At 36.4% G+C, this 20466-nt stretch overlaps 1 protein-coding gene and 1 long non-coding RNA gene across 3 annotated transcripts in view; one reads left to right on the forward strand and one right to left on the reverse strand.

Annotated features, from left to right (window-relative positions):
- LOC118268738 (uncharacterized) overlaps positions 1-20466 on the forward strand; it is a 242283-nt gene that overhangs the window by 149762 nt on the left and 72055 nt on the right. The gene's annotated exons all lie outside the window — the stretch shown is intronic.
- Positions 1-20466, reverse strand: part of LOC118276926 (tyrosine-protein kinase-like otk) — a 45217-nt gene that overhangs the window by 17528 nt on the left and 7223 nt on the right. For both annotated transcript variants that reach the window (XM_050699738.1, XM_050699736.1), the window contains exon 3: positions 298-366. In XM_050699738.1, coding sequence (XP_050555695.1) covers positions 298-366 — 69 coding nt within the window. The remainder of the gene's footprint in view (positions 1-297; positions 367-20466) is intronic.

The raw sequence follows: 20466 nt of genomic DNA on the forward strand, positions 1-20466 counted from the left end.
TGTAATATAAAAAAATATACCCAGTGATGGCGTGATGGGGCGATGGCCCAAGGCGACAAATTCTGGGGGGCGCCAAGGTCTGAAGTTGGAGTCTCTTGCCTCTCCAAGCCCTCAGAACTGTGCTCTACGCTCTGGGCATATGCATATTTTTTCAGCAAAAAACTAACACTTGATATTGCTTCCCTCAAGTGGGCGCCACAATATTTTCGGTCGGGGTATCAGTGGCCCTTACGCCGGCACTGAATATACCTAGTTTATTTTTTTACTCTTGGCTATACATTAGTAACTATTATTTACCATTCACAGCCCGGTGTCGTCTGCCAACTCTGTGGTTGCGTATTCTATGAGCGGAGTGGTGCACTACATCTGGAACAAACAAATGGACAAATATTAATTCATAATCTCTCTCTATATATGTAAGTATATAAAAATCAATTGCTGTTCATTAGTCTCGTTAAGACGAGAGCGGGTGGACCGATTTGGCAAATTTCGGTCATGAATTAATTATTTGTGTAAGTGTCCAGGGAAGGTTTAAAAGGTGAGAAAATAATATTTGAGGCGGTACGAAGTTTGCCTGGTCAGCTAGTAATGAATAATTTTACTGATGAAAAAGGTACCTATGTTAGAATCGTAATTAGTAATCGGCGTTCTGTAGTCTCTGCCTATCCCCATGGGAGACAGGCCTGAGAGTAACTGTTTGTATTTATTTATGCATGTATGTAATTTCATTGACATGATCATTGGTGACTCAGAAGTTATAGTAGCACCTTCTCAAGCGTAAAAGTCGCAGTTTAAAACCTGACAGGCTGACACGTAAAAATCTGTCTTATTTCAAGCTTATGTGAGAAGCTTTTAAGTTTATTTAGACACTGACTGAAGACAAACGAAAACATCGCAACTTTTCCCGACACAGGAACCGAATGCGAGGCCCCTTGCCCGGCAGTCGCAATTGCGACCACTCGACCAACGAGGCAGTAGTTAAATTACCGGTTGAAAATATAACAATAACATGGTTTTAACATCAAAGGCGTACGATGGCCATACTTAGAATCGGAACAAATGGTTCACGCTTTCAGTTAGTGTAAACATCGGCTCTATAGGTTATAGTTAATTTTAACTCGGCGGTTTATTACAAAGGAAGTATTTTTTATGATGTTAATTGTGTTCATTTAATATTGTTGGGATTGATAATTGTAAATAGGGTGGAAAATCATACAATGACTTCTCCCGCGTGGGCAAGGCGAGAGAGAGTGTCTGACTGTTACTGACTAAAACCACCCCGTTTTTACTCCTGCCCTTCGAGCCAGAGCCACGATAAACCCGCTAAGTATTCCGCAGCTCCGGTTCAGGCATCAAAGTTTTTCTTTTTTTTACTTATTTTTCTTCTCATCTTATAATTTCTTCTGGTTCATTTCGTTACGGGATCCAATACAGTCATTCGTGTCCCTGGGACGCGCCGGACTTTAATGTTCCGGTGATTTCATGGTTGTATCTACTGTAGATCCTGGCTTACAGGTTTTGCAGCGGGTTAGGGAGGTTGTGGCCGTCTTGTCCCATAAGCAGGTCGCCTACGGGCTACAGTGTCTTCCGATACTGGCTGCATGCAGGTTGCACCAAATGGCTACCCGCCACCGCCCCCCACAGTACATTAATACAGGGTGTCCCAACAACCATTTATTAACACCTACTAAGTATTTCTTCCGCTGGTACTAACACGGCAATTGTACAATAATGGGCAAGTGATAACTGATCGGATGAACCCGCGCCACCGGGTTCAATGCCGAGTGATGCATAGCAGTCGCTTCCACTTGTATATTTAGATTCAGTAGGTGATGTATGCGTTGGAACGTTTTGTGGATAGTCCTGTTTTGGTATGGTGTTGTGTATTAGTAGATTTGGTTTTGTCTCAGTATAAAACTACGTTGATTAGTATGTGAATAAATTGACAGAAAGTTTTGTTTACTTTATTATTATTTTTACTCGTTGCCCCACACTAGATATTTTTCTGCTGTTGTGGGTGTGTTTATAAACATACAAGTTCACATACATATGACATTCAGACCCGAAACAGCAATATTTTGAATCACACAAAGAGTTGATCCATGCGTATTACTGCACATAATTTAAGATCAGTCAGTGTACAATATAATACTGAGACGATTAAAATTAGGCAAAATTATCATTTAAATTATCTAAATCAAATGATCTATTACTCTATCCAATTAGAGTAGGTAATCAATCAAAATAATCCTAAAAATCTAAACGAAATTATTTTCAAAATTAATCTTTCTTAAAGAAAATTCCCCACTTCCTCCACAAGATGGCCGCCCTACACATGTAAATGCGTACACGCAGCCGTTTGATGTGCCGCTGCGTTTGTTTGTTTACACGGCGCGGGCGCACCAGTGTGAAGCCGTTTGTTCTAACTACGGACCACAATTCGATGCTGTCAGTTACTTCCAGCTAAAAAATAAATATATCTTTAGGAAGCTATGTTTGAATGGTCAAAATGTGTAGGTTTAAAAAAATAAAAGACTGGACGATTGGTTAAGGTTATGCTTAGATAACTAGCAGGCAATGTGTTACGGTTTAAATTTTTGCACGGAACAATTCTTTGTGTGATCAGATTAAAAGTTTGTATTTCATATTAAAGAACAAAGACAAAAAAATAAGTAAATTATTGATGTTAGTTTAGATTAGATTTTTTTTTTTTTGAGGGTGAAAATCATTCAATGACTTCTCTCGCCTAAGGCGAGGCGAGAGGGAGTGTCAGACTCTTACTGACTAAAAACCACCCCGTTCCTACTCCTGCTTTTCGAATCGGAGCCCCGGTAACCCGCTAGGTAGTCCGCAGCAGGTTAGATTAGATTCCGTTAGATATATTCTTGTTTCTTCAACCCACAGTAAAAAAACCTAATTGTAATTAAAAATAAGCTTACGAAAAATCATAAATTATACAAGGTTATCATTATTAAGTCAGTAAACTGACGAGACAGGCCTATAAAACAGTAATCATTTAGGTATTTCGCCCAATATCCGGCAGCGTGCGAATGGACTATGGACAGGTTGAAACAAGTTTAGGCTAGGCAGTGTTCAATTTGAATGTAACGTCTTACTATTGTTATTTATTCGCATAAAAACTTATTATGCCTAAGCTCTATGTAAGAAAAACGAAAGAGAAGTCGGTTAAAAACAAAAAACGTGGCCAAAAATGGACAAATGACCTGATAATGGCTTCATGGAGTTGCTAGTAATTGGTGGTTTTATTATAATAGGTGTTGTCAAAACTTTTGACCTTCCATTACGCTTCCAATCATCAAATTAGGAAACTCATACAAATATTCACCAATAAGAAAATAGGGGAGGCCTTTGTTCAGCAGTGGACGTCTCTCGGCTGATGGTGAAGAAATTAGGTATTGTATTTCTTGAATTCATGTTGAAGTAATAAAAATCTTAGCCGAAATTCTAGCCATTATACTTTCTTATTCTTACGATCACAAAATCAAACAAAAACTGTAACTAAACTTCGAACAAAAATAAAACTAGTTCTCAACAATGAATTCTCGTAAAAGTTTCGCAGAATACATTCCCGCCGAAACACCCCTTTCATGCCAGAGACTAAAAACAAATTTAGTGAAGCGCTCCACAGATACTAATAACTGAAAGACATTTAGGAAATCCAAGATGGCGGGTGGCGGCCGTTACTTTTTATTTTAGAGGTCCTACCATGGAGTATGGATGTAAGGAGTGTGTGGAAGGTGTCTGTTACACTAATGGGGGGCTACCATTCTCCTGTTCAACAGAGAGTGTGAGATCAATTATGTCCAATTTTTACCTAGCAAACAAAAATTAATCGTCCAATAACAGCACATTAGCAAATGGTTTATTGGACAAGTGACATTTCGTTCGTTTCGTTCGTCGTTTTTTGAAGAGGAAAGTCATCCAATTACTTCTCCTGCTCTCTCTACTTGGGTGAGGCAAGAGATCAGACTCTTACTGACTAAAAACCACCCCGTTCCCTCTCCTGCTTTAAGCCGAAGCCCCGGTAACCTGTTACGTTGTCTGCAGCTCCGGATCAGTTCTACTGGACTCCATTAGTGATATGAGCGATCCTGGCAGCTAACTCACTTGTGGTAACGACAAAAAATCTCGCTAAGTTGGGGTTAACAGGATTCGAAAGATACTTGATTTATTTTTATTATCTTTGAAGATGGCACTCCTTATTTCAATACTCCATGGTAGCAAACTATCGCTTGTAAGAAGAATTTAGTTTTATACAACGTGTGTGTGTGTTACTAATGGAAACGAGTTTTTATAAGTATTTCCGAGTCTGGTTGCATTGCCAAGTTTAGGCAGTAAATATATTACTTAGGAGTTCTTATTGTTAATGCAATTGCCTAAGAATGTTCCTTGGAAATTTAAGTATTTTTTTTTCTATATATACTGTTCCAAATCTCATTTTTATAACATCCCGTGACAATCTTCTGTTGTGCTATGAATTTATGAATTTCTTCTGTTTCCTTTTGTCTTTCTTAGGAAAAAAAATTCGAATAAAAAAAATTAAGATCTAGACACACGGCAGTGTGTCCGCCAAGTTCGAGCAAAAAACCGACACACCGGCCGTGGGTTATATTACACGAACCATTTCGGGCCAAGTTCGACCCACCTATAACTCAAAATCTATTTTATCTACGCATATGAAATTTCTAGTATCTGTCGAGATCTACTTACTTATCTAAAATACAAAATTTCATAAATGTGCCTATTGTAGGTCTTGAGATATCGACGTCAGAAAATCGCTATTTTTACTATACACTCACTGACTGACTCACTCACTCACTCACTCACTCACTCACTCACTCACTCACTCATCAAAAACCTAGACCACTTCCAATGGTCGTATTGACTTGAAATTTGGCATGGAGGTAGGTCTTTAGGTCAAGGTAAAGGAAAAAATCTGAAAATGGCCAAGTGTGAGTCGGTTTTAAAAATAATGAAGGTGTAAATTCATACTAAAACAAAAAAATTATCTATATCTTCCAATGGTCGTACCGACCTAAAATTCGTTACGAAGGTTTGTATTTGGTCAAAGTAAAGTAAAATAAGAAAAAAAGAAAATAAACCTTACAAAAATAAATGAAATCCCACCCAAAACATAAATGTGAAAGGCTGCCAAGTTCGATAATATTGGAATGCTTCGCCTATAAAAGAAGTGAGATCTAAATAAGTACCAAGTTCCATACACAGACTTCAGTTAAAAATGATATAACTTGGCAAGTTTTAATAGAAAATTATATACTTGACTCATTGCGTTTAGTAGGTTTATAACAAAGTGTGTGAAAACTTGCCAACTTGTTATATCATTTTTAACTGAAGTCTGTGTATGGAACTTGGTACTTATTTAGATCTCACTTCTTTTATAGGCGAAGCATTCCAATATTATCGAACTTGGCAGCCTTTCACATTTATGTTTTGGGTGGGATTAAAAAATAAATGATGATTAATTTCTTGCTATTAAGTTGAGGGATTTATTTTTTTAGTTCGTTTTTAAACTAAAAGTAAAAGTTTTGTTCTTTAAACTACGGCTCGCAACTTATTCTAAACTTTACAGATAAAATATCGATTAGATTATTACCTTTTCCTATCTTAAATACACTGTAACTGTAAGGAGGTGTTAAACTTTATCTATGGTCGCCAGTCTGTTTGTTATTCAAATTCATAGCTTCGAAATGGATAGTGTATCTGTATGTATTGATATTTCGTGTTTGATGGTGTCTAGCAACCATGTTGTTTTAGTTGAGGTAGTATCAACTTGGTCTTGTATGATAATATTATAGTATCTTAACTTGGTAAGTTACATTTTTTAATACATAATATTCAGCATGACAGAAAGTTTCCAGTGTTTTTTTGTTTTTTTTTTAATGTTTTAAGTAGTGTAGTAGTGAAATCGTAGAATAACACGAACAGTTGCATTAAAATAGACTAACTTCTTATAACTGTTGGCTTACTAATTTATTTTTACAAGACCATTAGTCATTTAGTTTATCCAAGAAAATGCTCTGTTAGACTCCAATATAAAACTCATTATCCAAGAAAAGTCCTTTCATAACAATTTAATAAAAAAATAACAAAACCGAACACCTTTTATAAAACCATTGTTAAACCCCCATTACAGATGTCTCAATTAAAAAATCCACAGATAATAATCAAACAAGAAAAAAAAACAACGAAAAATCGAACGCAGCGCCCCTCGCGGCGGGCCCGCGCAACTGCATAATGGCGGCGTTGCCATGGATACGGCTCGTAAAATTTTATTGCTCGCGCCCCCGACGCACCGCGCTTTTGAAATCGGTTACTTTGCAAAGCCATCCTAGATTAGAGATCATTTCATTTCAACGTGCTAGGCACTTACTCCCCAGTGGTTCCGTTTATCGTCTAGATTTTACGGGATTTTTCTCTGAGGGATCCCTACGCATTTGATTTTAAAGTGCTCGGAGTTTTTCTGCATTCGATTTGATGTAACGGGGTGGGAATCGAGTTCGTTTTGTTGTTGCGAGAATCGATTTGGATTTGGAATATTAATTTGTGTAGTGGTTTTTTTAATTATGAAGGTAATTATAATAGTATTTGAATTTGCAGCCGCATTTAAGAGTCATTTAATGGTTACTTATCCCAGTCCTTAGCATTTGTTTTGGAACAAAATCGTTACTAAGGAATAGTTTAAGTAATCATTAAATGTGTCTGAGTACGGCAGTTAGAGTCATAATTTCAGTATTAGAAATAATTTAGTATTTCCGTTTCGTGATATTTTTAAAATACAAATGTAATTTTTATAGTCGGAATTCGTAATAATCAAATTTTTAATTACTTTAGTCTAAGTACTTCCTGTTTTTTATTAAGAAATATTTTTTAATTCGTTCTAATGTAAGAAAATATTGCCATCATAAAAAATATCTCCCATAAACTCGGAACACGCAAGAAAAAGATTTGAACTTTTAACGACTGAGAGTTTTTATTTCTTTTATTTAACACACGAAAGATAAGTGTAATCTTTTGTACGAAATAAAAGTCAAACAAAACAAAAGCTAAGTAAATAACTCACGCAACTAAAAAGTGCACCCTATTCACTCGATACGTCAAATTTTCATCATGGCGTCGACAGTAAAAACTTCAATTACACAAAAGCACAAACTTAATTAGACAGTGGCACTTTGTTAAATAATTAAAGTCGCCCCTCCACCCCCTTTTCCCATAAACAACCCCTAGAAGTCGTAAAATAACACAAGTTTATGGATTTTGGACCCCCAGTAAGCTACATTTTACGTAGACCCCACTAGGGATGGGAAACGTGTTGTCGATAATCGCGAACCGTAAAACTATATTGATGATAATCGAATTCCAATTTCCAGTAGTCATCTCTGTTATCTTAAGATTTCATGTCGATTTTATGGAATGTTTGCGAGATAAACTTTAAAAGTTAAGTAACGGTTTATCGATACTAATCGGTTTTGCATTTAGACTTATCTAATTAAACAAACGTGTATCGATTTTAAATGTCGTATTACTAAATGAGGTAACGTACAAGCACGAATTGTGTCCAATTTGGCTTAATGTTAATTGAAACATTGTTTTTGTTTGCGATACAATGTTCATTTATATGAAAGTACTTGTAGATTTCGAAAAATGCTGAAACCTGTTCAGCTCTTTTCAAGACAAGTTAAGTATTTTCCAGAGAACAAGCCTATACCCGAAGCTGTGGACTGCCTAGCGGTTTATCGGAGCTCCGGCACGAAAAGCAGAAGTAGGAACGGGGTGATTTTTAGTCAGTAAGACCCTGACACTTCCTCTCGCTTCGCCCAAGGCAGGAGCAGTCATTGGATGATTTTCCCCACTCAAAGGAAAAAGTAAAAAGAGAACTTATGTTTCCATAGCAACCAAAACACATTTAAAAACTGAACCACAACACACAATCCATCATACATGTCCATCACACGTTAATCAAACTCCTTTTTATAAACCTCCTCATAAAAAAAAAACCGAATAATCACCGATAATTTTACCGTAAAACGTACCGCCCTACGTGCTTGCGTCACAGTCATTAATTTCAGTCGTAAAAATATACATTTAATAGCGAAAACCAAACGAAACTTCGTACCACTCACGTAAAGTAAAGCACATTTAAAAAATACCCGTTTTTTTACCACCTGGAAATAGTATTTGGTGGTAAAAAAACCTTTTAGAGTAATATATTTTTTTTTCAAAATGGTCGTCTATCGCGTAAATGTTTGCTATTCATTAATACGCGCCATTTTAATTTAATTAAAATTGGAGACATTAATTAAATCTTTCGAAATGTGCCCGGTATATGGCAATAGGCTCACCACCTATAACATGGGACTTACAACATAAATTGTGAAAAGTGGGTATACATTGTACAGTGGCATTGTGTGCCATAATGTACACCTCTGCCTACCACTTCGAGGATTAACGTGACGATATCAAAAAACATTAATCAAACTAATTATTGGTATTCCCATGTACAAATAAATAATTGTATTTTGTAATATTTGTTTTGCTCGAGCTCAACCTAATAAGTAAAGTTAGGCCCTCTGTTTAGGTCAATTAAAATATCGCTGCGTATATTCTGAAGAGGGTCCCATAGTCCCAATGGACTTTAACCCTATCTGTCACACATTGTAAAAGTTACTTAAATGTAAAACGTACCGTAAGATCAGGGTTTTTGACCCAAACTATTAGACCAATGAAAATTAATACAAGCTTTATTCTGGATTCCTATTAGTTATAGAATTTGGGTCAAAGAAACCCGATCTTACCGATACTAAATAAATCATTTTATTTGTTTATTTACAAATTCCTCATTATACCTACCATTTTTCTCGCAATTCGCAACACAATTGAAACAAACAAAAAAAAAGACATTCCACGAAATCGACGCCATTTTTCCTTATTTCCCGCCAAATTCGATTGTCTGTGGCACGTATATTTTTCTTGTAAGCGGCACGAGGCAGATGTATACAAGCATACATCCTACATTCCTTTATTCTTCGTGGAAGCATAACGAGTCGGGATGGTATTCTCGTCACGTAGATAATAACGTCTCTTCTGTCAGTCGTTGGCGCTGTCGTACTAGACCCGCTAATTAATTTTAGATACTGTAGTCGTGTTTAGTTCCCAATATTGTTGTTACTGTTTTGGTATAAATGTATTGAAATATCTTTTCTTGATTGTCGAAATTGTTTACGGTTGTGGCGTTAAGATAAAAAACTAGACGAACAACTATTACTTTCCATTGACGTCGATGCGGACAAATTTTTTTATGCTTTGTAAATACCTAGTACTTAAATAAATTTTCTTTAGTTTTTTGTTTACTAGTTTAGTTGTAAATATGATGTATAGTGTAAATATTGAATGTTCAATAAAAAAAACTTGACACACTTAGTTATGAATGAATCGAAAAATACATCCATACTACCTTATTTGTTAATTTTAATCCAAATTATGGGTAAGCAACCCATAATTTCGACCAGAAGCAATGAAGAAAACCACAAATGCATGTAAAAGTTAGGAAAATTTATTCCTATTTACGCAAAAGTACTTGAACTAAGAAGTTTCATGTTCAGTAACATTTTTATAACATTTTTTATTTATTTTTATCAAGCGAGCAAGGAAACATCTTAAAAGTTTTCAAAAGGCGTACTCGGCATAAGTTTTATGAGAACGGCACGCTATTTCGTATGGCTAATTAATTTTCATAGAAAGGAACCTGAAGTCTCTTACTTTTTTATTAAGTAATATGGCAACTTTAATTATAATTGAAAAAGTATTAAGTATAGTACTGGAAAGAAAATTTTTATTCAATATGTTGTGTGGAAAAAACTGAGTTGTATTTTTTGCTCTGAGGAAATTAGTTGTTGCAAAAGTCTATAAACACATTTTTTATGGTATAAGTCGGGAAACGAGCGTACGGATCATCTGATAGTAAGCAATGCACACCCGAAACACAAGATGCATTGCAAGTACGTTGCCGGTTAGGAATTTAAGGGTTGTTGGGGAATCGGGGATTGGGAAGATTAGGAAGGGGGGTAATTGGGCCTCCGGTAACCTCACTCACACAACGCACGCGTTGTTTCACGTCCGTTACGCGTTGTTTCACGTACGTCCGTACGTTTGAGGCCCCAATGCCTCACAGAAAACCTGAAACCTACCACTATCATTCCGGTTTTTTTATTTCTAGCTAAAAAATATCACATGACCCACAATTGGAGTATGTGTCTTCTTCTCAAGCCTACATAAAGATGGTTAAGAAGATTTGCCGTTATCTACACGTTTGGTAGGCAGATTGGTGATAAATATACCCTACTCTCCTTTCATCACATAGCTTAGAAGTTTAAGAACAACGCAAATTAGGAAATACATGTCGACTGTCCAAAGTTTCGGTGTAGGAACAAGTATTTTACATCAGCCAACTTGTCTAAGTTTTCTGTCATTGACCCCAAAAACTTTATCCACAGACAATAACAAATTGGCAGCCCGCCAAATACACACAAAGACTAAAAATGTCAACAAAATAAATTATTTACGAAAGAAAATTAAAATAAATTGCACCGACTGCAGTCAAAAGGAGTTTAAATAGTAATAAATGTTTGAGAATTCAATTAGTTGGCCGGCCGGGGTAAACACGATTCGCGGACTGGCAACACTGGCAATCATACGAATTACCGCCAATCAAAGCGCGCCATTTTACTCATTCGTCGAATTGTTTGCACCGATTTTCCATTTATGTAAATTGCGGTTGAGGTATTAATAGGTTTGACATCTGGTGGCTTTTAATGTTTGCGTGAAAATTTATTAAACGATGCGTACAAGAGCTTTTTGTTTGGAGCATGAATTTTTTTTTTGCGAACTTATGCGTCATAACCTAATAATGCATTTCGCCATTGTGCATTGTGGTATAGGACGAGAAAATTTGCAGAAACCAGGAACAGACTCCTGAATCTGTATAGATTCAATATTGTATTGAATCTTATACAGACGTATAGATCAAAAATAGGTAACCATTTTTACAATGACATTAATATTATAAATGTGAAAGTTCGTTAATTTGATGCTTATCCGTCAATCATGCTGAAACTACTGAATGGATTTTGATGAAATTTGGCTTGCAGATAGGGTATGAACTGACTTAGTTGATAGGATACTTTTTATCCTAAGGAAACCCGAGCGAAGTCGTTGGCAGAAGCTAGTGAGCTAACAAAATCTAGAAAAATAACATTAACCTAAGATTTCATTCTCAGCAGGTACTTAATTATTTTCACGTTTACTATTTTAATTAAGTCTTTAAGTTAGAGCTAGAAGAAAACATAATTGAAAAATAATGAAACTTTCCAACGCTTTCACACAAGTCACAACTAGTCACAAGACAATCTAACTTAGTCAGTAACCTTAGTACAAGTTTACTTTACGTTTAAAGTAATCGAAACGTTAGCGCATCCGGCACTCTGATTGGTCGGCTCGAAAAAATCAACCAATCAGGGGCCTTAGTTTGCTATTACAATTGTGTCAGAATGGTCGATCATTGAGCAGTGCAAGAGGGACGGAGCTATGTAGGTTGTATAGCTTCTTAAGTAAGAAGACTAAAGACTAAGGCCCCTGATTGGTTGATTTTTTCGTTGGCAGAACGCCGAACGCGCTCTCGTTTCGATTACTTTAAACGTAAAACAAACTCATATTAAGGGTACTGATTGGTCGGCGCGAATGAAGCAACCAATCAGATCACCGAACGCGCTATCGTTTCGTTTTCGTTCAACATACTAAGGGTACTGATTGGTCGGCGCGAATGAAGCAACCAATCAGATCACCGAACGCGCTATCGTTTCGTCGCTCAACGTAAAGCGAACTCATACTAAGGGTTTTCGAAGTCTTCAGAAATAAATAGGCGTGATTAGATGCGCTTACACACAGATGCATCGAATTGTGCAGTCTGTAGGTCACGAACGAGCCATGAATCACTTTATATATTCTCATCCATCGGTGTAAAATGTATAGAGAAACCGGTTTCAAATTGTGCTTGATGTCGGGAGATATATCGGCTGCATATGGGATGGATATCAGTTGAAATCTTCGGGGAATAGAGCTTTTAGGCTCTTGCCTAGTTAGTATTCACTATAATAGGTGCCTAAGCTTTATTTTAATGTCCGTCTTGTATATTATTTTACAACATATTTTTTTTAAAGAGGAAATCATCTAATGACTTCTCCCGCCTTGGGCGAGGTGATAGGGAGTGTCAGACTCTTACAAACTAAAAACCACCCCGTTCCTATTCCTAACGTTTAAGCCGGAGCCCCGGTAACCCGCTAGGCAATCCGTAGCTCCGGGTCTATACATGTCTAGTAAAATTGAATAATTGTGACTCTAGTTTTATTTCATTTAATAATATTTTCGCATCTAACAGTCTAACTTCACAACTACATAGCAAAACATAAACAGCAAACAAATACACAATAATACCAGAACCGAAACAACCAACAATACACGCGACACCATCTTCTGTAAATTCGATATTTTCTTAAGGGATGTTCATTGTATTCGCATCACGTAGCCGACCTAAATACGGGGCGCAGACGCTTTGCCACCTCGTCGTGATCATTGCGTTCAGAACAACGTCTGTTTTATATGAGAGGATCCAATTTAATTGACAGCCCATCAACGGGCTTTAAGAACCGTTTATTTCAATGTGGGTACTGCGAAAAAATTTTGGTGGATTCGGGGAAAATGTTGGACTAAGGCACTTTGCACATGGAGCAACTTAAGTTGAGGAAACTATCAACATTTTAAAAGTTTCTTGTAAAAAGTTGATAGTTGCTATAACGTTTACGTTTGCCGCAATTTTATGGCAATCTGTTAGCAATTTTCATAACCGAGTTGCTAAATCTACGCAGCGATCAGCGTTCAGTGTGACAATGGATATCGAAGAAGCAGCACTTGCTCTCATTTTATTACGTCGTCGCCGTCGACGGCGCCAACAAAGACAAATTAGGAACTATCTTAGTCATCGATTACAGCAACTGAAAACTGTTGACGATTACCGGAACTCGAAACTCGAGTTGCTATGTGTGCGCGGTTCAATTGAAATATATGTAAACAGCTAGTTGCCAGTTGCCAGTTGCTCCAATAGTTGCTCCATGTGCAAAGCGCCTAAAAGTTCTTTCGGTTTTGAACCTATTTAAATGTTTGTGGGTTATTAGTCTTGAAGGTTCCAAGGTTTTATATTCAACAATAGGGTAGATGACTAATTTTTATTTTAATGTCCGTCTTGTAGATTATTTTAAAACATTAGACACGTATTTTTTCTTTTTTTACGGGAACAACTAATTTCGAAAATATTTTGAGTTGAAATATCGCGTGACGTCACTTCTAGTTACGTTTTATACGTAGAAATGACGTATTTGCTCTCACTCCTAAACTTTGATTCGTTTTATCTAAGTATGTATGTAGTATCTTATATAACAAAACACGTGTCTAATATTTTTTCACTACCTAACTGACTAATTAGATTTTGAATTTTCGTACCCTGTCATCATCCTTATTGGCTACTCTAACAACAATGCTCTTAAAGGGATGATGACGAAATAACGTTTTGAGTTTAAAAACGGTATAAATAAACAGCATCACGCTTCGTTGGACGGAGTGGTCCCTGGTGAGAAAGCCGATGTCGGGTACAGGATTTCAGGCTCGATACACAGTAAATAACAATTTTGTAATTCGCAGCTATAGAAGTAATCTGTGATTCTTTCTACTCAGTGTTCAGCAGTAGACTGCTATTCTATTGTATCATTAGACTATTAACACATTGAACGCCGTGGTGGTTACCGGTGACCGACGTTAGCGGAGGATTTGCCTTCAACAGTTTTCTATTGGCAGTCAAAGACTTAGATAAAAAAATAAAATTTGGCGAGAATAATATGTGTACCACATAAAAATCAACTACATTTTCTCAACCTTTCCGAGATCAAACAGGAATATTCAGTCATGTATACCTTAACCCCAAAATACCTCCATACTTAATATACAAAACTCCAATCCATACGACATAACCAATAAATATTACAAATAAACCAAAAACTCCATTTCCTTTGCCATAAAACAGGGCAAAAAACGAAAAAGAAAAGCTGGACTGTCTCTACATTATATTTCTGGGCACACATTATGTAAATACCTCTTGGGAGACGCATAATAGAGTTTTGATCACCATGCCGGTGTCGCGGGTAGCAACCTAATCATACTCTGTTTGTTTCTATTAACTTTGTTATGTTGGTATTACTTGCGAAATTATGTCAATGGTAACATTGTTAGTTACGTCAAAATTGGCGCGAGGCGGCCATGTTTGTTTTTGTAACCTTAATAAATGAAATGTTAATAACAATTAATGTATTTATCTAAAATGTTGCAATGTCTGTAAAAGGCCGCTAAGTCTTTAAGCACTATAATATTTTTGTGACCGTCATATGAACATTTAATTGCAATAATCGCTTTAACTTTGACGTAGAAAATTTTTTAGTTTATAGATTAGAAAATGTCACCACGCTAGTTATTCTCCAATGTAGACAGTGATAGCTTTACAGCACGTTATCAATATAAAACTAGGTAAATAAGTTACAGAAGGATATTTTTTACTAGGAAATACCAACGCCTAGACCAAACAAAAGCCTGAATTGAATCATAAAGCAAGTACAAGCCAAAAATAACTCGGAACGCGAATAAAAGTTCCGACAAAAACTATGAAAAACGCTAGCCCGGAAAACAAATAGCCCTGCGAATTTCAAGCCGAACAATTCAGACGAGTTAGTCAAACAAAAAAAAAATCTAATCCCTAACGATTCAACATCGAAAACTAAAAAAAGATCGCATAGCGGACTTATCAATTATTCGACGCCGGGAATTTTTACGAATGGCAACACAATGGTCCATCAATCCTTTGGGACAAAAACTAGCAACACTAACATTCCGGTCGGACAAAGGGCGCGGAAAAAGCGCGCCAATACGTAAACGTTGACGAATAGGATTTTTGGCGAAAACGAAACGATTAAAAAATATTTCTAGCAAAATGGTGGACTTTGAGCCACTCAATATGGCCACGCTTTATTATTATAACCATCTATTTCAGATTGAATAATTGCTATAACTAGCAGATTTTTATTGTACTATGTCTTTTTTGAGGAGGGATAATCATTCAATGACTTCTCCTGCCTTGGGTGAGGCGAGAGGAAATGTCAGACTCTTACTGACTAAAAACCACCCCGTTCCTACTCCTGCTTTTCGAGCTGGAACCCCGGTAAACCCGCTAGGTAGTCCGCAGCTTCGGTAAAAGCATTATGTTGGATTTCAAATTTAGATGGTCATAAAGTACATTCATTCTTTCGGGAAATAAAATCTAAAATAATAAATAAAGAAGTATTGGTTATTAGTCTTATTAGGATACGCCGTATATTAAGTGGTGCTTATTGGGTACAAAACAAGAAAATAATAACAAAATACATTTTAATTTCCCAACACAAAAAGGACTAAAGCGTCCATTAATTCTAACACATTTGTATCAACGCCACGCGACGAGCTTCATGAAATATTCACTAGATGTCGTTACTATCTATGCGAAAAGTCGGTAATGGTGTAAAAAATAGCATTGCACGGGCGGGCAAAGGAAACTAGGAGTGAGGGCAAACGTAGATAATGCGTGTATGTGAAACTATGAATAAATTATGGCAGTATTTGTATGAATACAGACTGCAATACTTAGATTTAGATACACTTAAGATCCTATCAAAATATCGTTGTAGTTACAAAGAGGCGGGGGAGCAGCATCTTCTAAATAATTAATAATTAAGCGCGATCTCGATCCCCATCCCCATCCTCTTTGACAAGGGTGGTGATTATTATAAACTCCTGTCTTAATACGAAGCAGGTCTTGTTCAACATTGGACGTGTTTCTGCTGCTGATGATGATCATGATTGGAAATAGATTTAAGACTTCCAAAATCTAAGTAATAAAAACTGTCAGATACCTACTGACTGACGAAGTACATACTAATTTAGATCCATTAGTTTAATCCGGAGTATAGTCGTTATCTAAATACTGCGAATCCAGGCATTAATACTTACCACAATATTTATTCATAATGGCAACAATTTTTCTTAAGGAAATCTATGGGAGACTGTAATTCTATTAAATGTAACATTATCTATATTTACCTTAAGTATCTTATTTAATAGTTACACCAGACGCTCTGATTGGTTAGTTTATTCGAGCCGGCCAATCAGAGCGTCCAACGCGCTCTCGTTTCGATTACTTTAAACGTAAAGCATAGTTGACGAGACCGAACGAGATAAAATAACGTAACAGTTTTCTCAGGTGAGTGAAAAATCTACATTTATCTTTACCCAACCTTTCAAGAACCGTGTAAACCAGAAGCACGTCCCCACCAATCAAAACATCTCAATCATTAAGATACTAGACCATCTGCATCTATTGTGCAAACGGAGGGTAGAACTAGACACAAAAGAATGCTACGACATTCATGGGTAGGCGACGAACCGTGCACTACACTAGTCGATGACGATGACTCAGTGATGTGGGATGTATCGATGATATTTTTTATCGATACTTTTTTTTTTCAAAATCATTTTTTGTCTGTAAAAATTGAGTATTTAAAAGTAGAGAAGAAAGGTGATGTAAAAAGTACGAAATGTGCCGATTTTTTTAGCTTTGATAAGTCTGCGTTTGGCCACCAACCCGGTTTCTGCCAGAACGGCGAAATTTTCTCCACATCACTGTCAGAATAAAACGTGCCGAAGTGGTTGTCAGTGAGGGCTACGCCGTGTCAATTTAGTGCCTTTGGTAAAAAAATAGCACATTCACACGCGAAAATTCGGCTGTCTGACTTTTATTGACGAAAAGCAAAGTTGCAGGTAATCCATAAAGGATTTTTCAGTAACACGGCAAAGGATCAAAGGAAACTTGCTAGAAAGTTATTTACGTCGTCAATTATATGGTGGAAGAGAATTGTCAAATCCAGCAGTTGAAAAAATAATAACTTTAAAAAAGTAGTCAAAGCATTTATTTCAATTAATCCTTAATTAGGCATCCTTTTGACACCTCAATATTGAATTGTCCGTAAGCACCCAGTCTCATATGTCAGGCTACTGAGTATTACAAGACGTCATTCAATGCTTATTAGTCGTGTTTTGTGCATTCAGCCAACTCTACAATGAAAACAATTGGTTAACAATCTATTTGATTTACGTGTATGATGATGTTTTATAAAACTAAAAAAGTGAATCTACGAGTATTTAAGGTACGTCAATGGAGATGTTTTAATAAACTAAAAAAGTAACTAACTAAAAACGTATAAGTAACTAAGGATGGCTGATGGCTCTGGGTATGGTTTAAAATAGTTTACTACGTTGACACAAATTGCAAACTTTATTCAATTACAAGAAATTACAAAACTGACACTATTTTTCGTCAATTTTGAAACAAAACCGCCGTACTGAGAGTCCTTTAAAGGTCACTTAATCCTGTCTTCAGCCATTGTTTTTGGAACAAAATCGTTACTAAAGAACAGTTTAAGTAACCATTAAACATCTCAGAGTGTGACAGTAAGTAACCACTTCAATAATGTGGCAACTGGCATAATTTCTTTTTCGAGGAAAACTATCGATAAAGTAACTATCCCATCCCTAGTTTCGAAATAGACATGCCACTTGATGACTCCTCCACTACCCAGCATTGAAACTGGAAATACTATGGAAGCGCGATCTACATTCCACATAGAAACAGTTTCGCGTGAAAAAATATGAAAAAAGAAAACAAATGCTTGAGAAATTCCTGGAGATTTCGCGTTAATTTACCTAGCTTACTTATCTACACTTATTTATAATGCATTACATTTGCTTTGACATAGTTAAAAGGATAAGTAGAATCAGATGCTTTCATGGAAAACATAATTTGGTTTTCTCTTTTGTAACCGATTTCCCAAAAAAGGTGGTTCGGTAGGGTGATGTTTGTTTTTTTTTTCGAATGAGGTGTTTCGTTGTACAACCACAAGAATAAGTGATCATAAGGACGATTATGGCGTACGAATAATTTTCATTGCGTCATCGATTCGTCTATCACTATAAAAATTAAAAAAAAATCGTCACCTGAAAGAAGAGGTTTTGTTCTCTATTTTGCGTTAACTAGCTCGAGTGCCAATATTCAGTTTGAAGCACCTATCAATAGATTATTGGGAATAGCTATCGTAGCCATATTTAAATTAGCTATTAAGAAGTTAATTACGAGGAACTATGTATTTCTATACACTAGAATTCTAGATTATGATTTATAGTAATCTTGATTAATAAGCTACATACACAAGTAAGACAGAATATATCTGAAGCTTTACGCTGCTATACTATTTTAAAATTCTATGTTCACTTAACAGCTTCGATAATTAATGACTACTGCAGAATAATAATTATGTAGAATTATGCATCTCAATATCAATAAACCAACCAGACATAACAAAACTACTAAATCAATAAAATTAAAAAACAAAACGTCAGACCAAAAGATAGAGCTGACCATAAACATTTTAGAATATTTATAACGCGTCCCATTCATTGGCTGAATGAAAAAGGCTACAAAGGCTAGATTTCGCGGCACACGCCAAACAATGATTTCCGTTTCCGCTCACAATATGGCGAATCTTTTCACTGCGATCCGTTGTTTCCGATTGTTGAAAAGTTTTTCATTGCACCTGCAGTTTATATTAAAATGCTATAGAATGTAAAATGTTTTTTATTGTAAATCGTTCGCCGTGTAATGATAGCGCAATGAATGTATTGTTCAGTAACCGGTGTTATTTTTTTTATGTGATATACTGTTAAAGTTTAAACGAGTACACGGATCACCTGATGGCAAGTAATCGCCGCCGTCCATGGACACTTGAAACACTAGAGGCATTACAAGTGTTTTGCCGGCCTTTTGGGAGTTAGGAATTCAAGGGTTGTGTGGGGAATCGGGGATTGGGATGACTCTGGTAACCTCACTCACAGAATAGCTTAGCAGTTATTAATTTCGGTCTTACATAACTATTTAATCTTTAAGGTAAGCGTCTACAGGCCCTCATCGTACGCATCGCACGCAGCAGACTTTAGTTTTTTTTTGTATCGTCACGATTTTTATCCTCGTACAATGCACACCCACTTTTCACAATTTATGTTTTAAGTCTCATGTCATGCTATATACCGGGCACATTTCCAGACTCCGTGCTACTACAGAGAAATAAAGATTTTAGTTTGTCTTGTACAGAAACACATACAACTGCGTCCGCATCGTACGGACCGCATCATCGGCAATGCCTACATGCGATGCGTACTGATGACGTCGTACGATGCGTACGATGCGGGCCTGTGGACGCTTACCTTTAATCTAGCTTTATTAGAACTCATGTAGTACAAGGCGAAGGGCGGGCAATATTCGTAAAGGTCGCCGCCGGTCGCCTCGGTCCTGGGACGCTACGTACTTCGCTAGAGGTTACTAATCTTATGACGTCATAGGCTATGAGTATGTAATTCAACCTTTTTTGGGTTATAAAACCTTTTTGAACCTAAATTTTCACATTCATTGAAATTACATACATACAAACTGATGCCTGTATGCCGGGCAGAAAGGCAGGTTGCTACGTTCCTTACATAAAGAATGCATTTTTTTTTAAATTAATGACTAATCGAGAAAAGCTCTACTAGTTTCAGGTCAGAACGGGACTCATATTTGTCAGCAACACTATCCAAAAACATACATAACCTCACGCCTGTCTGCCATGGGGGTAGGCAGAGACAATGAAACGCTAATTGCTACGAATCTTACATACCTCTTTCGCTTGTTCAACGGTCATCAGTCTTTTCATGCATGCTCGTCGGCTAAGGGTACTTTTAATTTGATATATCGTCAATCTGATCGCTATATATGTCCTCTAAATGTCGGTTAAAAATATATCCAACCACACAAATTTTTCGTATATTATCAGCCAAGATGATAACACATACATATGTGGTTTAAATTAAATCATAATGTTTCCCCATACGGTTTATAAGTCAAAGTACCTAAAAGCATTCATATCCACAAAACCAAAACTGCAATTTTACAAATATATGGTATTTATAAAATAGCAGTTTTGGTTTAAAAGGGAAAAAGAAATAGCACAGTAAGCAAATTCGGGAGCAAAAGCAACTCAAAATATCGCCTAAGTGATATTTTATAGGCCTATTTTATATGCCCATGTAGTAAATAGCTCGTAATATACCATAAGTAGTTGCTAATGGACGTTTTACTCCCTGCTAAGATGTTTTCGAGACTAGTTATGACATGTGGTTTCACTCGTCATCGTTTCTTCCGTAAAGTGTGAATTT

This window comes from Spodoptera frugiperda, chromosome 17, assembly GCF_023101765.2.
Source record: "Spodoptera frugiperda isolate SF20-4 chromosome 17, AGI-APGP_CSIRO_Sfru_2.0, whole genome shotgun sequence".
In the NCBI taxonomy this organism is placed as follows: Eukaryota; Metazoa; Arthropoda; class Insecta; order Lepidoptera; family Noctuidae; genus Spodoptera; species Spodoptera frugiperda.